This window comes from Drosophila innubila (genome assembly GCF_004354385.1).
Source record: "Drosophila innubila isolate TH190305 chromosome 3R unlocalized genomic scaffold, UK_Dinn_1.0 2_E_3R, whole genome shotgun sequence".
Taxonomy (NCBI): Eukaryota; Metazoa; Arthropoda; class Insecta; order Diptera; family Drosophilidae; genus Drosophila; species Drosophila innubila.
In genome coordinates, this window is record NW_022995380.1 from 744,501 (window position 1) to 762,367 (window position 17,867).

At 34.8% G+C, this 17,867-nt stretch overlaps 2 protein-coding genes across 2 annotated transcripts; both read left to right on the forward strand.

Annotated features, from left to right (window-relative positions):
- The first annotated feature begins 4,327 nt into the window (after positions 1 to 4,327).
- Positions 4,328 to 5,668, forward strand: LOC117792033 (odorant receptor 59b). Its single transcript, XM_034631987.1, has 3 exons — positions 4,328 to 5,106; positions 5,167 to 5,524; positions 5,600 to 5,668. Exons 1-3 carry the CDS (start codon positions 4,328 to 4,330, stop codon positions 5,666 to 5,668), a joined length of 1,206 nt encoding a protein of 401 aa, XP_034487878.1.
- A 4,150-nt stretch (positions 5,669 to 9,818) lies between these two features.
- On the forward strand, positions 9,819 to 11,148 carry LOC117792039 (odorant receptor 59b-like). Its single transcript, XM_034631994.1, has 3 exons — positions 9,819 to 10,597; positions 10,659 to 11,016; positions 11,080 to 11,148. The coding sequence occupies exons 1-3, from the start codon at positions 9,819 to 9,821 to the stop codon at positions 11,146 to 11,148; spliced, it is 1,206 nt and encodes a 401-aa protein (XP_034487885.1).
- The last annotated feature ends 6,719 nt before the right edge of the window (positions 11,149 to 17,867 follow it).

The window sequence follows — 17,867 nt, forward strand, 5'->3', positions numbered from 1 at the left end:
AACTTTTGGACACCACTGGTTGAGACTAAGACAATTCTTTATAGCCCATTCATTAACATTTTACAGATCTAAATTTGACACATTTACACACTCGTTTTACATACATCTTAACATCATCTGCATAAATATGGACATTATACTCTGACAATACACTTGACAAGTCATTAACATGTATAGTAAACTGCAACGGCCCTCCGGTAACCACGAGTAGTATTCAATAAATCGGACACCTTATCCTGCACAGAAAAATTATACATTTGACGCAGCTTAGTAATTAATATATCATGGCTGATTTCCATTTCAATTTCTCTTCGAATGTCTTCGACAACCTTGGTTATTGTTGAGTAACGAATTTCTGTCCATGTAGCGAGATACTTGCACAGCTATTAGCTTCTCAAATATTTTTTAAATAACCGGAACCAGCTATTAGCTTCTCAAATATTTTTGCAAGAACCGGTAGGATTGAAATTGGTCTAAATTCACAATTAGCTTTCGGAATTGGCAATACCTTCGCAATTCTCCAGAAGTCTGGGAATGTCGAGGTTGTAATTGCAGAATTAAATAAGTATCTAAAATGCTTAATGATGTTTGGGAGCAATGCTTTTAAGAATTTAGTACTTAGACCATCCAGCCCACTGGCATTTGATTTTATTTATTTATTCTACGTCATTATTTATCGCAGGTTTTGTATTGCATATTCCCAGTCTTTTTCCCATATTTGTTAGCATCTGTAAGCTTCAAACTATAATATTCCCGTTTATTAGTATAGATAAGGTTGTTTGTCAGTTTTTTTTAGTCTTAAAAAGTTCGTACAAATAATCAGTCATGTATCTTCTGCAATTGGCATATGCTTTATCTCGCTTCAGAATGTCTTTTTTAATATTATCATTGAACTATGGCTTCAGGAAATTGCTAGCTTATTTCTACTTAACAGGTACTTGCGTGTTATATAGGTCTTTAATGTTGGAGTGTATTAAACTAAGCTGGGACTCGACCGTAGGCAGAAAGTATATACTATTCCAGTCACACAGAGAGCAGTCAGCATTAAGCTTAGCATAATCTATATTTAGGAAGTCTCTGTATTAACAAGTTTGCTCATTGCGTTCAACTTGGACATTATATGTCAAGAATATGAGATCATGTTTAAAAAACATCGGTACAGATAGTTGGTCATACAGGAGCACTTCCTCAGTGTCATTTAGGAAAATGACATCAAGAAAAGTGCTGTCGGTTTTTGTGTAATGGGTTGGTGTCACCGAATTAACAAGTTTTAAGCCAACAGATTCGACCTCATTAAGAATATGGGTTTCTTGAAGCATATTACTATTAACATCTCCTGTAAGAATAATGTCGCTATACTTAGAAGACAAGTTGTAATTTCATCAATAAGGTTTGAGTACACTATTTGTCTATTGGGTCTATAAATAGTATACAGCTAATTAAAATATTTGAGTTGTTGTTCGGTACATTCAGCAATTCAATAAAAATGTACTCAATAGGACTGTCTAAAGGTTGTTTACATATAACTTTGGACTTTATTTTGCTGTTATCAGAAATTGCCACTCCCCCTGCATGACGTGCACGATCTGAGCGGTAAACCTTAAATCCAGCACATTCATATAATGCATTGCTTATTGTGAGCAGGAACCAAGTATCTGAGACGCAGACAATATCAATTTTAGAATTAATAAAGAAGCACCTAAATTCAACCATTTTAAGATTTAAACCAGTAGTTTAAGAGATATCAATTCTTGAATTAAGAAAATGATGATATTTTTACCTTTTTTCTTACCTTTTTTTCCTTTAAAATGTATAACATTTTAATTTGTATAGCTGCATTAAATACGCGTCGTTTAAGATATGATTCATTAAAATCTATGGAGGGACGGCGATATAATATTATTTTGTGTTCAGGCATGTTTTAAAAAAAATCATAATTTTCTTAATTCAAGAACTGATATCTCTTAAACTACTGGTTTAAATCTTAAACTTTGTATTAATAAATTATAGATACTTTCATTGGCTTTCAGAAAAAGTAAAGCTTTGGAAAACCTTCTCGAGTAATGATGACAAATGTGGGCGCATCTCTGAAAAAAAGTATTAAAAAAAGCCAAATTTTAAAAAATTCTAAAAAAAAAAATCCCACCATAGAAAAAAAAAAAATATTTTTCGTCGTTTGGGGCCCCATATCTATAAAAAAAAAGTTGGTTTAGTTCTTGTAATAGCCAAAAAGCTCAAATTTGTTGCAAAGTGTAATTGCTCATTAACAAAAACTGCAGCATTTCAGTCAAAGCCTACACTGAAAAAAAAACAACTTCTAAAATCAAGAACATTCATCTTAAATATTTTGTTCTTAAAATAAGAATATTTTAAGACCGTATTACTAATTTGAAGTATGTTTACATAAAAAATCAAAGTTCTTAATGCAAGAACAAAAATCTTAAATTATTCGGAAAGTTCGGAAAGTTCTGTTCGGAAAGTATAAATATGTACTACTTCAAATGAAACAAATGGTGGCCCCGTGGCGCTCTGGTTAGAGAAACCGCTTCAATTGTGTAGCAGTAGGTGCCGGTTCTCGAATCCCACTCGTAACTAATTAAAATACCATTTATAAAATTACAAAGACAAAATAAGATCTATCAGGGATGCTACAGAAATCGAAAGCAACCGAAATCTAGCCGAAAATCAACTTCAGGAGATTTTAGGTGACATAGACTCCAGTTCTAGATGATTTTTAAAACGCTATGTTAATGTTTTGGAAAGCTCATTCAATTTCATAACTATCTGTATTAACACAATGAAATGAACATAAATATTAATATTAAATGAACATAAAAAAATATAAGTTTATTTTGACAACATTGCAGCTGTAAGCATTGAAGAGTTTATGGTAAATTAAGAAAAGTTAATGCGGCACTTTTATTTTTCATTAGGTGGCGACTTTTGCAGTGTTTGTGGTATGTTTGAATGTCTTCAGTGTCTTCAGAAAGAGATGGCATGTCTTCTTCGATTAAATTAAAAATCATCATAAATGTGTCCTTCTCGACACGGTTGTTATATCGAAATCTGTTCAAAATAAGAATAGCTACAATTTTTCTGGGTTTGTAGATAATCAACATAAAAAACGCATACGTGGATCCGATGCGCTTTGAAGAAACCTGCGCTCGATCCTTCCTTGGCCAACGGTTCCCTCCGCAAGAAATCAATGGCCAGCAATCTTGCAAGAGGCATCTTTTGAATTTTCTTTCTTCACTTAAGCACTTTGGCCAATTGGCCATTCAAAAGCAATCGAATAAAAGCTGACATGATCGAAGGGTTGTCACACAACTTACATTTTTTGGCGGGCAAAATAATTGAAAATTTTTGTATATAATTTACAAGCGATTAGTCGCAAAAATATTATTTGTCCATCCTGGCCGAAGTTCTTTCAAATCGGTCAAATATATATATGACAGCTATATGAGCTGTCATAGGACCGATCGATAGATAATCATGTTTTAGTATGAAAAAGTTTTTTGTTTTTTAAGACATCCTAACCAAACTGATAGAATATGCATTATTGTTAGTTTTGTACATTCTGACCAGATTTGGCTCAAAACGGCTCCATACATCATATAGCTGCCATAGGAACAAATGGTCTAAAATCAACTTTTATAAAAGAGTACCTGGGCTCAAGATATCCTACTGTCGAGAGTGCTCGACCGTAGCCGCACTTTACCGCGAGCGAAGCGAGCCGGGGGCGGAGCCCCCTTGTTCTAATTGATCTAATTCAATAATAATGACCTTTTTAAATGACTCAGATTGCCTTAACATACATGGAACGTTGCCTTTAAATAAATAAATTATATAACTGTTAGGTAAAGTAGACATTGTACTTTTATTATAAATGCTAGAAAATCCTTGGTAAGTTGCTTTATTATGACAAAGGGTATTTTGATTAAATCATTTAATTTAAATGTACCACTAGAAACTTCACACGCTGATGAATATATATTAAACTTTATCTACTCACAATTATAAGCTTTTCTTTCGATTTGATAAGTTTCTGGGTCTCCAAAAGAAATATTGACATTTACTTGGGAAAAATAAAAAACTGCCATACATCCTTAAAAGGCGAACAATTTAAGCTATATTTACTGTAAGGGTATGAAATATTCGACACACAAATGCTACCAATTCGTCTAAATACAGGTCTCAATAAGTGTAACATCAATTAAACATCTGTCGAGTTCGGCAATTACGTAAATTGAATTTTTCTGACAATTTTTGCAATTTGAAAGGCTATAAAAGCCCTGTACTGTGCAAACTTGACTTACAGTTGACAAAGATGGCAAAGGAAGAGTTCTTCAAATATATCAATCCAGCACCTCTAACTCAAAAAGTTGCCACTCGAGATGGCTGCATCTACATGTATCGGCTTATGAAGTGTATTGGTTGGATACCACCAAAGGAAGGACTTCAGCGTTATCTATACTTTATCTGGACCTTAACAACGTTTGCATTTGGAGCTGTGTATCTACCCGTGGGATTTTTTCTGAGCTACTTTAAAATGCTCGACAAGTTTACCCCAGATGAATTTCTCACCTCATTTCAGGTGTCCATTAATGCATGCGGTAGTTCAGTAAAGTGCATTATATTATACATTTATCTGTGGCGTCTCCGCAAGACCGAAAATATTTTAGACGAACTAGACAAACGGGCTCTGAAGGACAGTGAACGACAGAAGGTGCACGAAACTGTGGCACTCAGCAATTATGTAGTTCTAATCTTCACCATCATTTACAACGGATATTCGCTTTCTACGGTTCTGGCTTATCTGGCCAGCGGCAGAGCCCCTTATTCGGTGTACAATCCGTTTCTGAACTGGCGCGACAGTCAAATGAACTTATATATTCAGGCAACCTCTGAGTATATCATTATGTCATTTGCCGTGATACAAGATCAACTAGCCGACACATATCTGGTAGTATTTATGATTTTGATTCGCGGTCACTTTAATTTATTAAAGGATCGTGTGCGGGATTTACGGACTGATCCCTTCAAGACAGAGGAAGAAAACCACGAGGACTTGGTTAACTGTATAAAGGATCACAAGCAGATTTTACAGTGAGACAGAAAATTTCTTTTCAAATCAAATATCTCACAATATTCTTATTTGATTATCAGATGCTGTAATATGATACGTCCTATAATATCAGGCACGATTTTTGTGCAGTTTGCACTCATCGGCTCCGTGTTGGGAGTGACCCTGATTAACATATTCTTCTTCTCAAATTTATGGCGTGGTTTGGCGTCAATTTTATTTGTTATCGCTGTTTTAATGGAGACATTTCCTTTTTGTTACAACTGCAACTTACTTATTGACGACTGCGAGGAATTTGGAATCCGAATGTTTCAGTCCAATTGGATTGATGCATCTCCCCGTTATAAATCAACTCTAATTCATTTTATGCATCAAGCCCAGCAACCGATTGTTTTTATAGCTGGTGGTCTTATTCCCATTACGCTGAATAGCAATATCACAGTGAGTGTGGATTCTCAAATTAAGTATATTTATAAATATATTTTAACTAAATAATTTTCATTTATCTTTTATCAGGTGGCCAAGTTCGCATTCAGCATTATTACCATAGTACGGGAAATGAATCTTGCCGAACAGTTTGAATAAAAGAGAATTATTTGACGAATTATGTGTTCTATATACGGGTTAATCTTGCGTTATGGTCGTTAGAGTCGTACGCAAATTTGATTTTTAAAAATCGACACAGCTGGCGTTCACATTGGTATATTTACATAAAAATTTTGAAAAATGCTAAATTTAAATATATGTAATTAAAAATAAGGGGGTTTCGCTCGCGGTGAGATGCGGCTACAGTCGAGAGCGCATATGCATATTCTATCAGTTTGGGTAAGATATCTCAAATAAAAAAACAAAAAACTTTTTATACTAAAACTTGATTTTGGATTGAGCGTCTCTATGGCAGCTATATGATATAGTGGTCCGATTTAAAGATATCTCAAATAAAAAAACAAAAAACTTTTTATACTATTCCGATTGTTGATATATCCCCAAACAAAAAACTTTTTCATACTAGAACTTTATTTTATTTTATTTTCGATGTATCTTTCTATATGATAAAGTGGCCCGATCCAAAAATAAAAATAAACTTGATCTGCCTATGGTATCCAGGAACCTACATACCAAGTTTGAAGTCAATCGACTCTGCTGTTGATCCTGATCAATAATGTATATTCTTTGGGGGGTCTGCCACGCCCCCTTCTGTTACATACATTCTACCAAGCACAATATACCCTTTTTTGACAATTTTCAATGGGCTCGGGGTATAAAAGCAATGGATTCACAATGTGAGAAAAAACCAACTGTCTCGATGTACTTGTCACAATAGGATTGAGTTCGTTTAAGCTAATTTAACTGAAACAGCTGTTTAACTAATTTGTATCAAAATTGCGAGAGCGTCGGTCACAAGAAATTTGCGACGGCATGTGACACTGGTGTTCACATTGGAGCATAACATTTTAGTGACTCCAAATTGTTGTCGCAATGATTTTGACGTTCACATTGCCTTGTGACGTTGTGATACTGCTTTGCGAAGCTTTGTGACCACCATTATCAGCTGACTTTTACAGATCGATACAAGAACATTATTGCCTCAAATGTTAAAGTTTTATAGTATCGAAAAACGGACGGCAGTGAAAGGCGACTAGCAATATATACAGGCTGTGTTGCCAATTTAGCCAATTTCCAATTTCCCCTCTAGATCTAGCGGGTTGCAATTGGCAAATGCGGGATAAATTATAAAATAGCGGCTAGCGGGAATTAAAGCTATTTTCCAAGCAAGGTAGAATCAACCAATATTGAAGAGATTCTGTTCCAATACTTATTAAGTGGTCCAATTTAAAGAACACCACAAGCTTTTGGGTCAAAGTGTCCAACTACGTGGATGCAACAGGAAATTACAGACTTTCTGCACTGGCAACTTTAGCGCTAACCCTAATATCACTGCCATAGTCGAACGCAGAGGTGGAAAGAGTCTTTAGTCAAGTGAACAATGTTTAAACTAAGCTTCGAAATAGAATTTCTGTTCAAACAATAAACTCAATTTTACACATAAGAATGCTGTCATAATTATGAAGTGCCAAAAGAATGCTTAAAAAAGATGGAGACCAATCAGACCTACATAAGTTCAGTTGCAGAAGACGATATGCTTGACGAACTTGAGAAGATTTCAAAAATTTTATATTAGATCAAATAAAAATATCGCTTCACTACTCTAGCCTTGTTTTGTACCTACTAACACAATTTTCCGGCTATTTCTAGCTTTTTCCAAAAAAATTGCAAAATTATAGTTTGTTTGTTTGTTTGCTTGCATCAAATTGCTTAAAAAAGCCTTAGATGTAAAATCTAGAAAAGTTTGTTTTACGACAATTTTTAAAAAACCGCTAGTTTAGCGGGAAAACACTAAATCCCGCTTAAATTGAAGCCCCCGCAGTTTCCAAGCCATAGAAGCTACAGATATGTCCTATATTTCGTTGGTAATTTTGAGGACTTTTAGGCGTACCTTAAAATTTATTATCTAAAGTACTCAGGTAACATTTTACAGGTGAAATTAGGTTTTTTAGCTTACATTTTAGCGATACTTGAAAAATTGACACATGACATCTTTAATATGTTATAGTCAATAAAATTCCGCGTTTTTTGGTTTATCACACATATCTGTAAAAATTCGATTCGGCAAGACATTACCAATTAATACATAATTCTTCTGGTGGGTTTACATAGGGGCACGGAGCGTCATATTTGACAGCCACAGTGGCACGGAGCAATGGGAACACAAACGATGTGACATGAAATTCAAGTGGCACAAAAAATTTACCACTTTCAATGTGAACACCGGTGTCATTCCGTGCTTCATATTTTTTGTGCCAGAGGCTGACACGGATTTGACAGACAATAGTTTGCAGCTATTTTAGTAGAACCAGCTCAAATGAACGCTTTTTTCCGTGCCAAGCATATCGAGCAAGTTGGTTCTTTTATGACACTTTGGGGCGACTAACTATGTTATTTTGGCAATTCATGTGTTTTTAAATGGATTTATTGTAAATTTTATAATTTTAAAATAAATGTAATCTTGAAATTAATTCCCTAAAGTAGCAAATGGATGGATTAATATTTTTTAATTGCCAATGATAATTTGACCCGCAAGAAGGACATATAATCATTATTTGATAAATTTTCGCGCCACTTGTTTGTTTTTATCCTTTTTGTGGAACTTGCTTATTGCGCACGAGCTTGTTCAATGTTAAATTTTTGTGAACTTTCTGAAGCCGTGGCGCTTTGTGAAAATGACAAGTAGTGCTCAAATTGGCGGCAGTCATTTTGGCTTGGCACAGCGCTGTGAAGCACATTTTAAGTGACGTCAATGTGAACACTTTAACTAGTGTCACGGGTTGTCAGAAATTGCCGCTGAATATGATGTCGCATTGTGCCCTTACGTAAGCCAACCAATAGAGTCCAAAGATGACAGCAGCAAATAAAGCTTAATATAAAACACGAAAATTGGCGTTTGGCAATGCAAAAAAAGTAATTATTATGTTCGTGGTAGCTCACCCTTGTTGCGCACAGTGCAGAATGCTAATGTTCATGTTTTTTTTTTAATTTTAAAATTTGTATTTTAAACTTTATTTTGTTCATCACAAAATTGGATATCAGAAACTCTGGGGCTGGAATATGCTTTCGTCACTAGACTTTTACCTCGTGTAGAGGTTTTTATTGTGGGATATCAGAAATTTTTGCAATTGCTTTTTTTTTTTGCACTCAGGCAAGAAATTTTTTAGTACAAGTTGTTTTTGTGACTTCTGGCACATGTGCCACTGCCATGCTTCCACTGTCAAGTGAATATCCCAATTAAGATTTTTATATCATTAAAGATTTAAGTCCTTATTATGTATACTACCCACAAATTTGAATTTTATTACAGGGACTCTCTTCTTCGTAGAATAATTATGCAAATAACTAGATCTCTGGCTACGACCGTGGGTATCATAGATATATTTAAATTGAGCAACAATTATTGACAACATACACATAACCTCATGCACACAAATTTAGTTCAGATGCACTATCAGTTATTTTTGAAGTTCAAATTTAAATGAAAAATTTTAACAAAATAGTAGCTTGAAAAACAAATACATTCGCACTTGTAAAAATAAATTTGAGTATTTCTTTAATTGTACATTGAGTTTATACAATAATAATAACCTCTTCAAATGGCTCAATTTGTATGAAAATACACGGTACGTTGCGTTTAAATAATTGAACGGTACAAGTTATAGGCAAGGTAGATATTGCACTTTTTTTTTTAATTAAACGCTTGTTAATCCTTGCCAGCTTACAATACTGATAAAGGGTGTTATTATTATAACTACTAAATGGGTAACACATTAATGATGGCATATTCAACTCAATCTACTGTACTCAAAATTATAAGTTTTTCCTTCGGTCTGATAAGTTTGTTGGTCTCGAAATGAAAGATTCAAAGTTAAATTTATTTTGGGAAAAATGAGAAACTGTCATACATCTTTGATAGGCTGTGGATTTACTGCAAGGGTATAAAATATTCGACACTTAGAAGATTGCGTTTGCTGCTAAATACACCCCTCACAAAGTATTACGTGAATTTAACATATGTCGTGTTCGGCAATTACGTGAATTGAATTGTCCAAATTTCTGCCAGTTTCTGCAGTTCGAGAGGCTATAAAAACCCTGACTGTGCAAAATTGGCTCACAGTAGACAAAGATGGCAAAGAAACAGTTCTTCAAGTATATAAATCCAGCACCTCTATGTCAAAAAGTGGCAACTCGAGATGGCTGCATCTACATGTATCGGCTTATGAAGTTTATTGGTTGGATACCACCAAAAGAAGGAGCTAAGCGTTATCTGTACTTGATTTGGACATTTACAACGTTCGCATTTGGTGCTTTTTATCTACCCGTCGGATTTGCTCTGAGCTACGTTAAGGAGCTCGACAAGTTTACCACAGATGAGTTTCTCTCCTCATTGCAGGTGTCGATCAACATATACGGCAGTTCGATAAAGTGCATTACATTATATATAAATCTTTGGCGTCTCCGCAAGGCTGAAGGAATTTTAGACGAACTAGACAAACGGGCTCTGAAGGACAGTGAACGGCAGAAGGTTCACGAAACAGTGGCATTTAGTAATTATGTATTCCTTATTTTCACAATCATTTACAATGGATATGCGCTTTTTACGTTTTTGGTTTATTTGGCCAGCGGAAGGCCACCTTGGTCGTTGTACAATCCGTTTCTAACCTGGCGTGATAGTCAAAAAAACTTATATATTCAGGCAACCTCTGAGTATATCGTTATGTCCTTTGCAGTGATATTCCAAGAGCTATCAGATACTTATCTGCTTGTATTTATGATTTTGATTCGCGGCCATTTCAATATATTAAAGGATCGAGTGCGTGATTTACGAACAAGTGCCAACAAGACGGAGGAACAAGACTACGAGGATTTGGTTAATTGCGTCAAGGATCACAGGATGATTTTACAGTAAGACTGAAAGTCAGTTTTCCAAAATAAATTCATAACAACATTCTTTTTTGATTATCAGATTGTGCAATATGATACGTCCTATAATATCAGGCACGATTTTTGTGCAGTTTGCACTCATCGGCTCTGTGTTGGGAGTGACCCTGATTAACATATTCTTCTTCTCAAATTTATGGCGTGGTCTGACGTCATTTATATTTTTTGTCGCTGTTCTAATGGAGACATTTCCATTTTGTTACAACTGCAACTTACTTATTGACGACTGCGAGGAATTTGGAATCCGAATGTTTCAGTCCAATTGGATTGATGCATCTCCCCGTTATAAATCAACTCTAATTCATTTTATGCATCAAGCCCAGCAGCCGATTGTTTTTATAGCTGGTGGTCTTATTCCCATTACTTTAAATAGCAATATCACAGTGAGTGTGGATTCTTGAATTAGCTGTATTTAAGCCAAATATTTAATCGTAAATTTTTACCAGGTGGCCAAGTTCGCATTCAGCATTATCACCATAGTACGAGAGATGAATCTTGCTGAACAGTTTCAATAAGAGAGATTTATATATAATATAAACACTTTTCCCTTTGGATATATAACTTCTGTAAGTTACAGAACTTAGTAATGATACAAATTAAAGTATTCGTATGGATAATATGAAATTTGCTTAGTGGCTTAATAAATGTTTGTTCTTTCAATAGTACGCACATGTGTTCGTTAATCGAACATGTAAGCAAAAGACTTGGCAGCTTTGTGCGACAGTATGTATCACACCAAAAAAAACCTTCACACGAGGTAAAAGTCTAATAAAGAAAGCATATTCCAACCCCATAATTTCTGACATCCAATTTTGTGACGAACAAAATAAAGTTTACTATAAAAATTTTAGATAAAAATATAAATTAATAAAAAAAATACCAGAAAGGGGGAGCTACCACGAACATATAAATTAATTTATGCGCAGAGCCGAATTCCAATTTTTGGCGTTGTCGTAGCAAATTTTTCAAATTAGCTGTACAAATTGCTAGTCGCCTTTCGTACCCATCGTGCTGCTTTTGTCACTAGCGCGAACTATCACACCACAAATCTCGAGAGAATTAAAAAAAGAACAATATCTTAAAATTTAACCAAAAACTCACATCTTGTCAAATTTTCTTCCGAAAACGAATTTAAGTTACTTGTTTAAACAATTTACACATAAATAATTCCACTATACCGCATACCGACTGCAATTTTTGATAAATTGAGCTTTTCTATATTTTTGCCCGTTTTCTGAAAGATTGACTTCCAAAATGGAGTGCATTTTTTATATCAAGGCTAAGACTCACCACACGTCGCCTCTTCAACAGAGCGAATAGAGACGGAACATGGGATCTTTACCGGCAAGCACTGAACTCCTACAACAAGAAGATCCGGAAAGACAAACGGAAGAGCTATAGAGACTTCTGTGAGAGCATAGGAAGTATGAGGGCGCTCGGCTCCATAGAGCACTATCAAACGGGCGCCCTGGGCATCCCCTTGGAACAAGGAAACCTCGAGCAAGGAAGACAATTTAGGGCAGGGATCGACGATTGGGCTATTGCAAACTCAACGGTCACATCAGAACGATTAAGGTGGGCAATTGGAACTTTCCAGCCCTACAAATCACCGGGTCTAGATGGTATATACCAAATTTTCCTGCAGCAAGAACAGGGAAAACTTCTGATCCTCAGGATAATTTTGGTTAGTAGCCTTGCACTCTGACACATACCGAGCGCATGGAATAGAGATAGGGTGGTCTTCATCCCCAAGGCAGCGAAGAAAGACATCACCAACCCAAAGTCCTTCAGACCCATCGGCTTAAAATCGTTTTATTGAAAACGTTGGAAAAGCTGGTGGACCACAGAATTAGAAGCACTCTTCTAAAGCAAAGTCCGCTCCAGCCGACACAGCATGCATACAGAGCAGGTCGTTCTACCGACACCGCACTGTATCAATTACAACGCGTCCTTTGCGCTGCAGTTGATAATATGGAGGTGGCTATCTGCACCTTTTTGCTTTTTTGACAACACATCACACGATGCAGTCAAGGCTGCCCTCTTTAAGAGGGGTTTGGATCATATCAGATGGATCTCCTCTGCGCTCCTCAGGCAAGCCACAGCTACTATACATGAAAGGGGGTGTATTATCTCCACTACTTTGAAGCTTACTTGCGAGCCTGTCCGACAACGGCAATTGAAGTCCTAATAGAGCTCACGCCACTCCATCATGTTATTGGGCTAAAAAGAAGTAAGTAGTCCGGGAGATCCGGTCTAAGCTAGATCAACTGGGGTCACTGAACAGGCCGACCCTCAGGTGGATCCAGGAACATAATGATATAGCAGGTAATGAAGCCGCTGACAAGTTGGCGAGAATGGGATCCAATAATCCCTTTATAGGTCCTGAGCCGTTCTGTGCAGACACACATTCCGGGAACATCTCAGGAAAGAAGAAAAACATCTAAGACAGTTAGAGTGGGAGCAAACCATTGGTCTCCGACAAGCGAGATTACTTATAGGCAACTATAATCAGAGGCGTTTTGAACAACTGATTCCCTTAGGGAAGAATAGACACAGAATACTGACCGGTCTTTGTTGACTGAGAAGTCACCTACACAAAATAGTTATAGTAAGTAACGGAACATACCGCTACTGTGAAATTAAAGAGGAATCCTCAATACATGTCATTGTAGAATGCGCAGCCCTGGCTAGACGCAGACGAAGTATCCTAGGGAAATATGTCATCCAGTTAAGGGACATAGCAGACCTCAACCCTATCAAAATCCTCGAATTCGTCCAGGAGATAGGGCTGATGGAAGATCTATAAGCTCAGAAGGGGGTACAATAGATCTGATAATTCGCAGGTGCAATTTCCCTATTACATAATAATAATAAATTATATCGATTATTTGACAAAAACTCACTTTCATCATCAAAAAGTTAATCGAAAACAATTCAATTTAGATATATTTCTAAGTTAAGTTTGTTTTAACGAATATGTGCGTAACAGGCAGAAGGAGGCGTGGCCTATAAAGCATATATATTCTTGATCAGCATCAATAGCCAAGTCGATATAGCAATGTCCGTCTGTCTGTCTGTCCGTCCGTCTGTATGAACACCTAGATCTCAGAGACTATAAGAGCTAGACATACCAATCTTGGTATGTAGGTTCGACTGTAGCACCGGCCCACTAGTTTTTGTCTTAGTCTTTGAAGTTTCCATACAAAGTGAACGTTTTTATTGTTGCTATGTGCAACTTGTCCCTATTACAGCCCGTTTACCAACCGTTTAGTCACACGGTCACAATTAGCTTCTTAAAAATCTGCAAAATCTACTCCCTAGGGGGTTGGGGAATGTAAATAGTGAACAGTAGACAAACTTTTTTTTTTTATTTAAATCGCGCGATGTCAAGGTATGTTACATTTTGTCCAAAATCCACTTTTTGATGCAATTTTGTTGTAAAACTCCAAACGCATAGATTGATAAAATATTATAGCGGCAATCGCTATAATTACTCCAAAATCTCAATGTCAATTTTATCGTTTTTAAAACTGTTTTTTTTAACTAAGCTGAAAATTATCTAATGTTCCGTACTACATTTTCAAACATATTCGGATAATTTTTTTTTTTTAACATTTTTCTTTGATTTGCAGCCAATTCTATTCTTTTTTTCAACGCGTAGCGAAGGCATTGAACTAAATTATACCCTTATTAAAATGTCAAAAATATATTAATTTTTCAACTGATTGTTCCAATGACAGCTATAAACCAAAAAAAAAATCAGGTATTCCGTACTCAAATCAAGTACGATCGATGTCAGAATTGCGCCTATCCCAAAAATTCTTGATTCTAGCACAAAATTCTCATACCAAGTATTTTTTATTTAATCCCAAAAATATTTCATTCTAGACTTTTCTAAGTACATTTCTGATAAGTTCAAGAACATTTTGTACTTATTCCAAGCGCGTTTTAGATTATATTTATTCTTTTATATACTTATATTGAGAGCGTGCTTACTCAAAATATGTATAAAATTACATTTGAGTATTATTTTATAAAATTTAATAAACATAGGTAAAACTAAAATAATTTTTTTTCTGAACTAATTAATTGTGTCAATTATATTGTTTTTTTACTACTTGTTTCCTTTACTTTTTTTATCGTTCTTTTCACTTTGTTTTTTATTAATATTTTTTATTCTGTGTTGTTCTTTGTTTTGTTTTACTCTGTTTTCTTTTTTTTTACTTTTTTTATTTAATGCTTATTTTACTTAGTTTTTTTTAATTTGTTTTTTATTTTAGTTTCAAAGTGCTTTGAGTTTCTTCAGAACCTTTGTGTTATAAACGATGTTGCTGAGCGTGAAGTAAATTTTATGAAAGATTACAACCGAATTTTAAGCAAAAGTTGTCGATCTATACATATTCAAAAATATTCAATCCATAAAAAATCCGAATTGACTTAAATTGTTAATATATAGTATTAATTATTTACCTGTGTATATTACTTATAACACCAGGCAACAGCCAAAAAATTACAAGAACCAAACCTACCTTTTTGGATAGATTTGCGGCCCCAAACGACGAAAAAAAAATTTTTTTTATGATGAGATTTTTTTTTACAAATTTTAAAAAATCTGGCTTTTTTTATTACTTTTTTCAGAGGTGCACCCACATTTGTCATCATTACTCGAGAATCGATTTATCAAAGCTTTACTTTTTCTGAAAGCTAATGAATATTTCCATATTTCATTTACACACATTCATTTGGAATAAAGAAACTTATGATTTTTTTTTAGGTTTTTTCACTTTAAAATTCGAGGAAAAGTCGAAAAAATGTATCACATTTTATTTGCATAGCTGCATTTATTTCGCGTCGTTTAAGATATCATTGTGTCTAAGCATGTTTTTGTCGACTTTGGTGACTACCTTGTGGGGCGTCATGACGTTTAGTATGAAAATTTTTTGTGTTTTTTGAGATATCCTAACCAAACTCACACAATATCAATTTAGTGTTATTTTACATATTATAACCAAAGTTGGTTCAAATCGGTTAACTATATCAAATAGTTGCCATAGTTTTAGTATGTAAAACTTTTTTGTTTTTTAAGATATCCAATCTATTACCACCAATTTATATCTATGGAGAAACAGCTGAGTTATTAGCATAAGAGCAAACCCACCTCATTTTGCTTTTTCAAATTCGCTCTTAAACTTATGAGGTTGATTGCAGTCGGACAGGTTGTAAAAGCCCATTTCATCTCTTTGTTATGAATGGCAGGTTAGGTACAGGTATCTTATTTAACTATTACCATTCAAATTTAAGTATTGCCTGGTATTATCGAGTGCTACCTGTTTTTAGTACCAATTTCCGCACCTGTAAGACAGGTGGCTTGTATAGCCCAAAATAGGGCTAGTACCTGTGATAGTTCAAGTGTTTTACTAAAAGCATTACCTGTTATAACTTTCAATACGAGGGAATTGAATAAAGTCCCAGGTAATAATTTTAAGACGCCTCGGTCCAATTTTGTAAATTGTTTGGTTACGATATCTCATAAAACAAAAGAGTTTTTCATACTTAGACTTGATTTTCACCCGATCGGTCCTATGACAGCTATATGATATAGTGGTACGATTCGAACCAACTTTGGGCAGAATATATATAAAACCAAGTTTAATGCATATTCTGTTAGTTTGGTTACGATATCTCATAAAACAAAAAAGTTTTTTATAAGTTTTTTATTTTGAAATAAACTTGATCTGCTTGCAATATAGAGGAACCTACATACCAAGTTTGGTGTCTCTAGCTCTTATAGTCTCTGAGATCTAGGTGTTCATACAGACGGACGGACAGACGGACGGACGGACAGACAGACGGACGGACATTGCTATATCGACTTGGCTGTTGATGCACGCCTCCTTCTGCCTATTACGCATATATTCTTTGAAACAAACCTAATAGACCACTGCGCAAAAAGTAATTTTTATGAACAAAGAAGCTCAGCCTTTTTGCGCACAGTGCACAATGGCAATTTTGTTTTTTAATTTATATTTTTATTAATAATTTGTATATTGAACTGAATTTTGTTCCTCACAAAAATTGGATATCAGAAATTTTTGGGCTAGAAATTACTTCCGTCACTAGACTTTGCATGTATGTGTTGTTCAATGCGTACTGAGCTTTTGATTTATGTCTATGATAAGCTTAGTGGATAGTTATAGTATTTGATTACTCTGATAGTGATAGTTATATCACAACAGCACAAGACTTCGACAAGAGTAATTTTGGAGCGCTTTCGATCAGAGTAGTGTTGAGATTAAATTTCGCTGCTTTTCTTAATTATAATATTGTGCAAAATAACACTTATTAACATCCAAGATCGTACCTTACTAAAGCTGAAAAACGACTATCATAGTTGCACAAGTCCCAAAATAATATTGAAGCTCCTCCAGTTTAATCTCATGAAATGCTTAAATCATCTCCCTTCTTCCAAATTTGGTGCGTTCGAGTCTTTTTTACAATTTGTCAATTGTCAAACTGCTCTTGGGCCAAACAGTCAACTTTTTAAAATCAAAATCTAAACAGTGCACAGTGGTCGATTTTGCCGACTAAGCGTAACGAAATGAAATTTTTCAATCTTTGAAATCTACCAAAATTGGATTTCCCGGCCGATACCAAAATGTTCAATTAGCATAAAATTGTTATCTTTATATTTTTAATCGATATTTTTTATCAGTTGTGAACTTTCAAAGTTAACATATGTAAACACAGCTGTGACAAATCTATTTCCCGCCTTTTTTATAGCTGCACACATTGTCGTGAAAAGTTGTTGAATTTCATTGTACGCAACTTGTTTTTGGTTTTTATAAAAGTTAAAGGTATGGAATTAAATAAAAAAATTGTTTTGTGACCTTTGCATTTGTTTTATATTATTAATTTGTGTCTTAAAATAGCAACCTTTGTAACAACCTTTTTGTAAGTAAGTCTAAACTTTGGTGGAGTAAAACTTAGTGGGACTATCGTAGACTACAGTAATTTTGAGTTAATCTGAAGATTTGGATCGTCTTTTGCGTAAATTGACCAAATTTAGCTGCATCAGTCTGCAGCTGTTAAAACTATTGATCATTTCAGTAACCCTGTTTAGGTGAAAAACCCTGAAATTTAAGTAAAAAATCGTCAATTAAAGTTTTCTAACAAGCCGAATAACTCGGATTAGAATTTGAGCAAATTTTTTTATGTATAAATATTGTTAAATGTT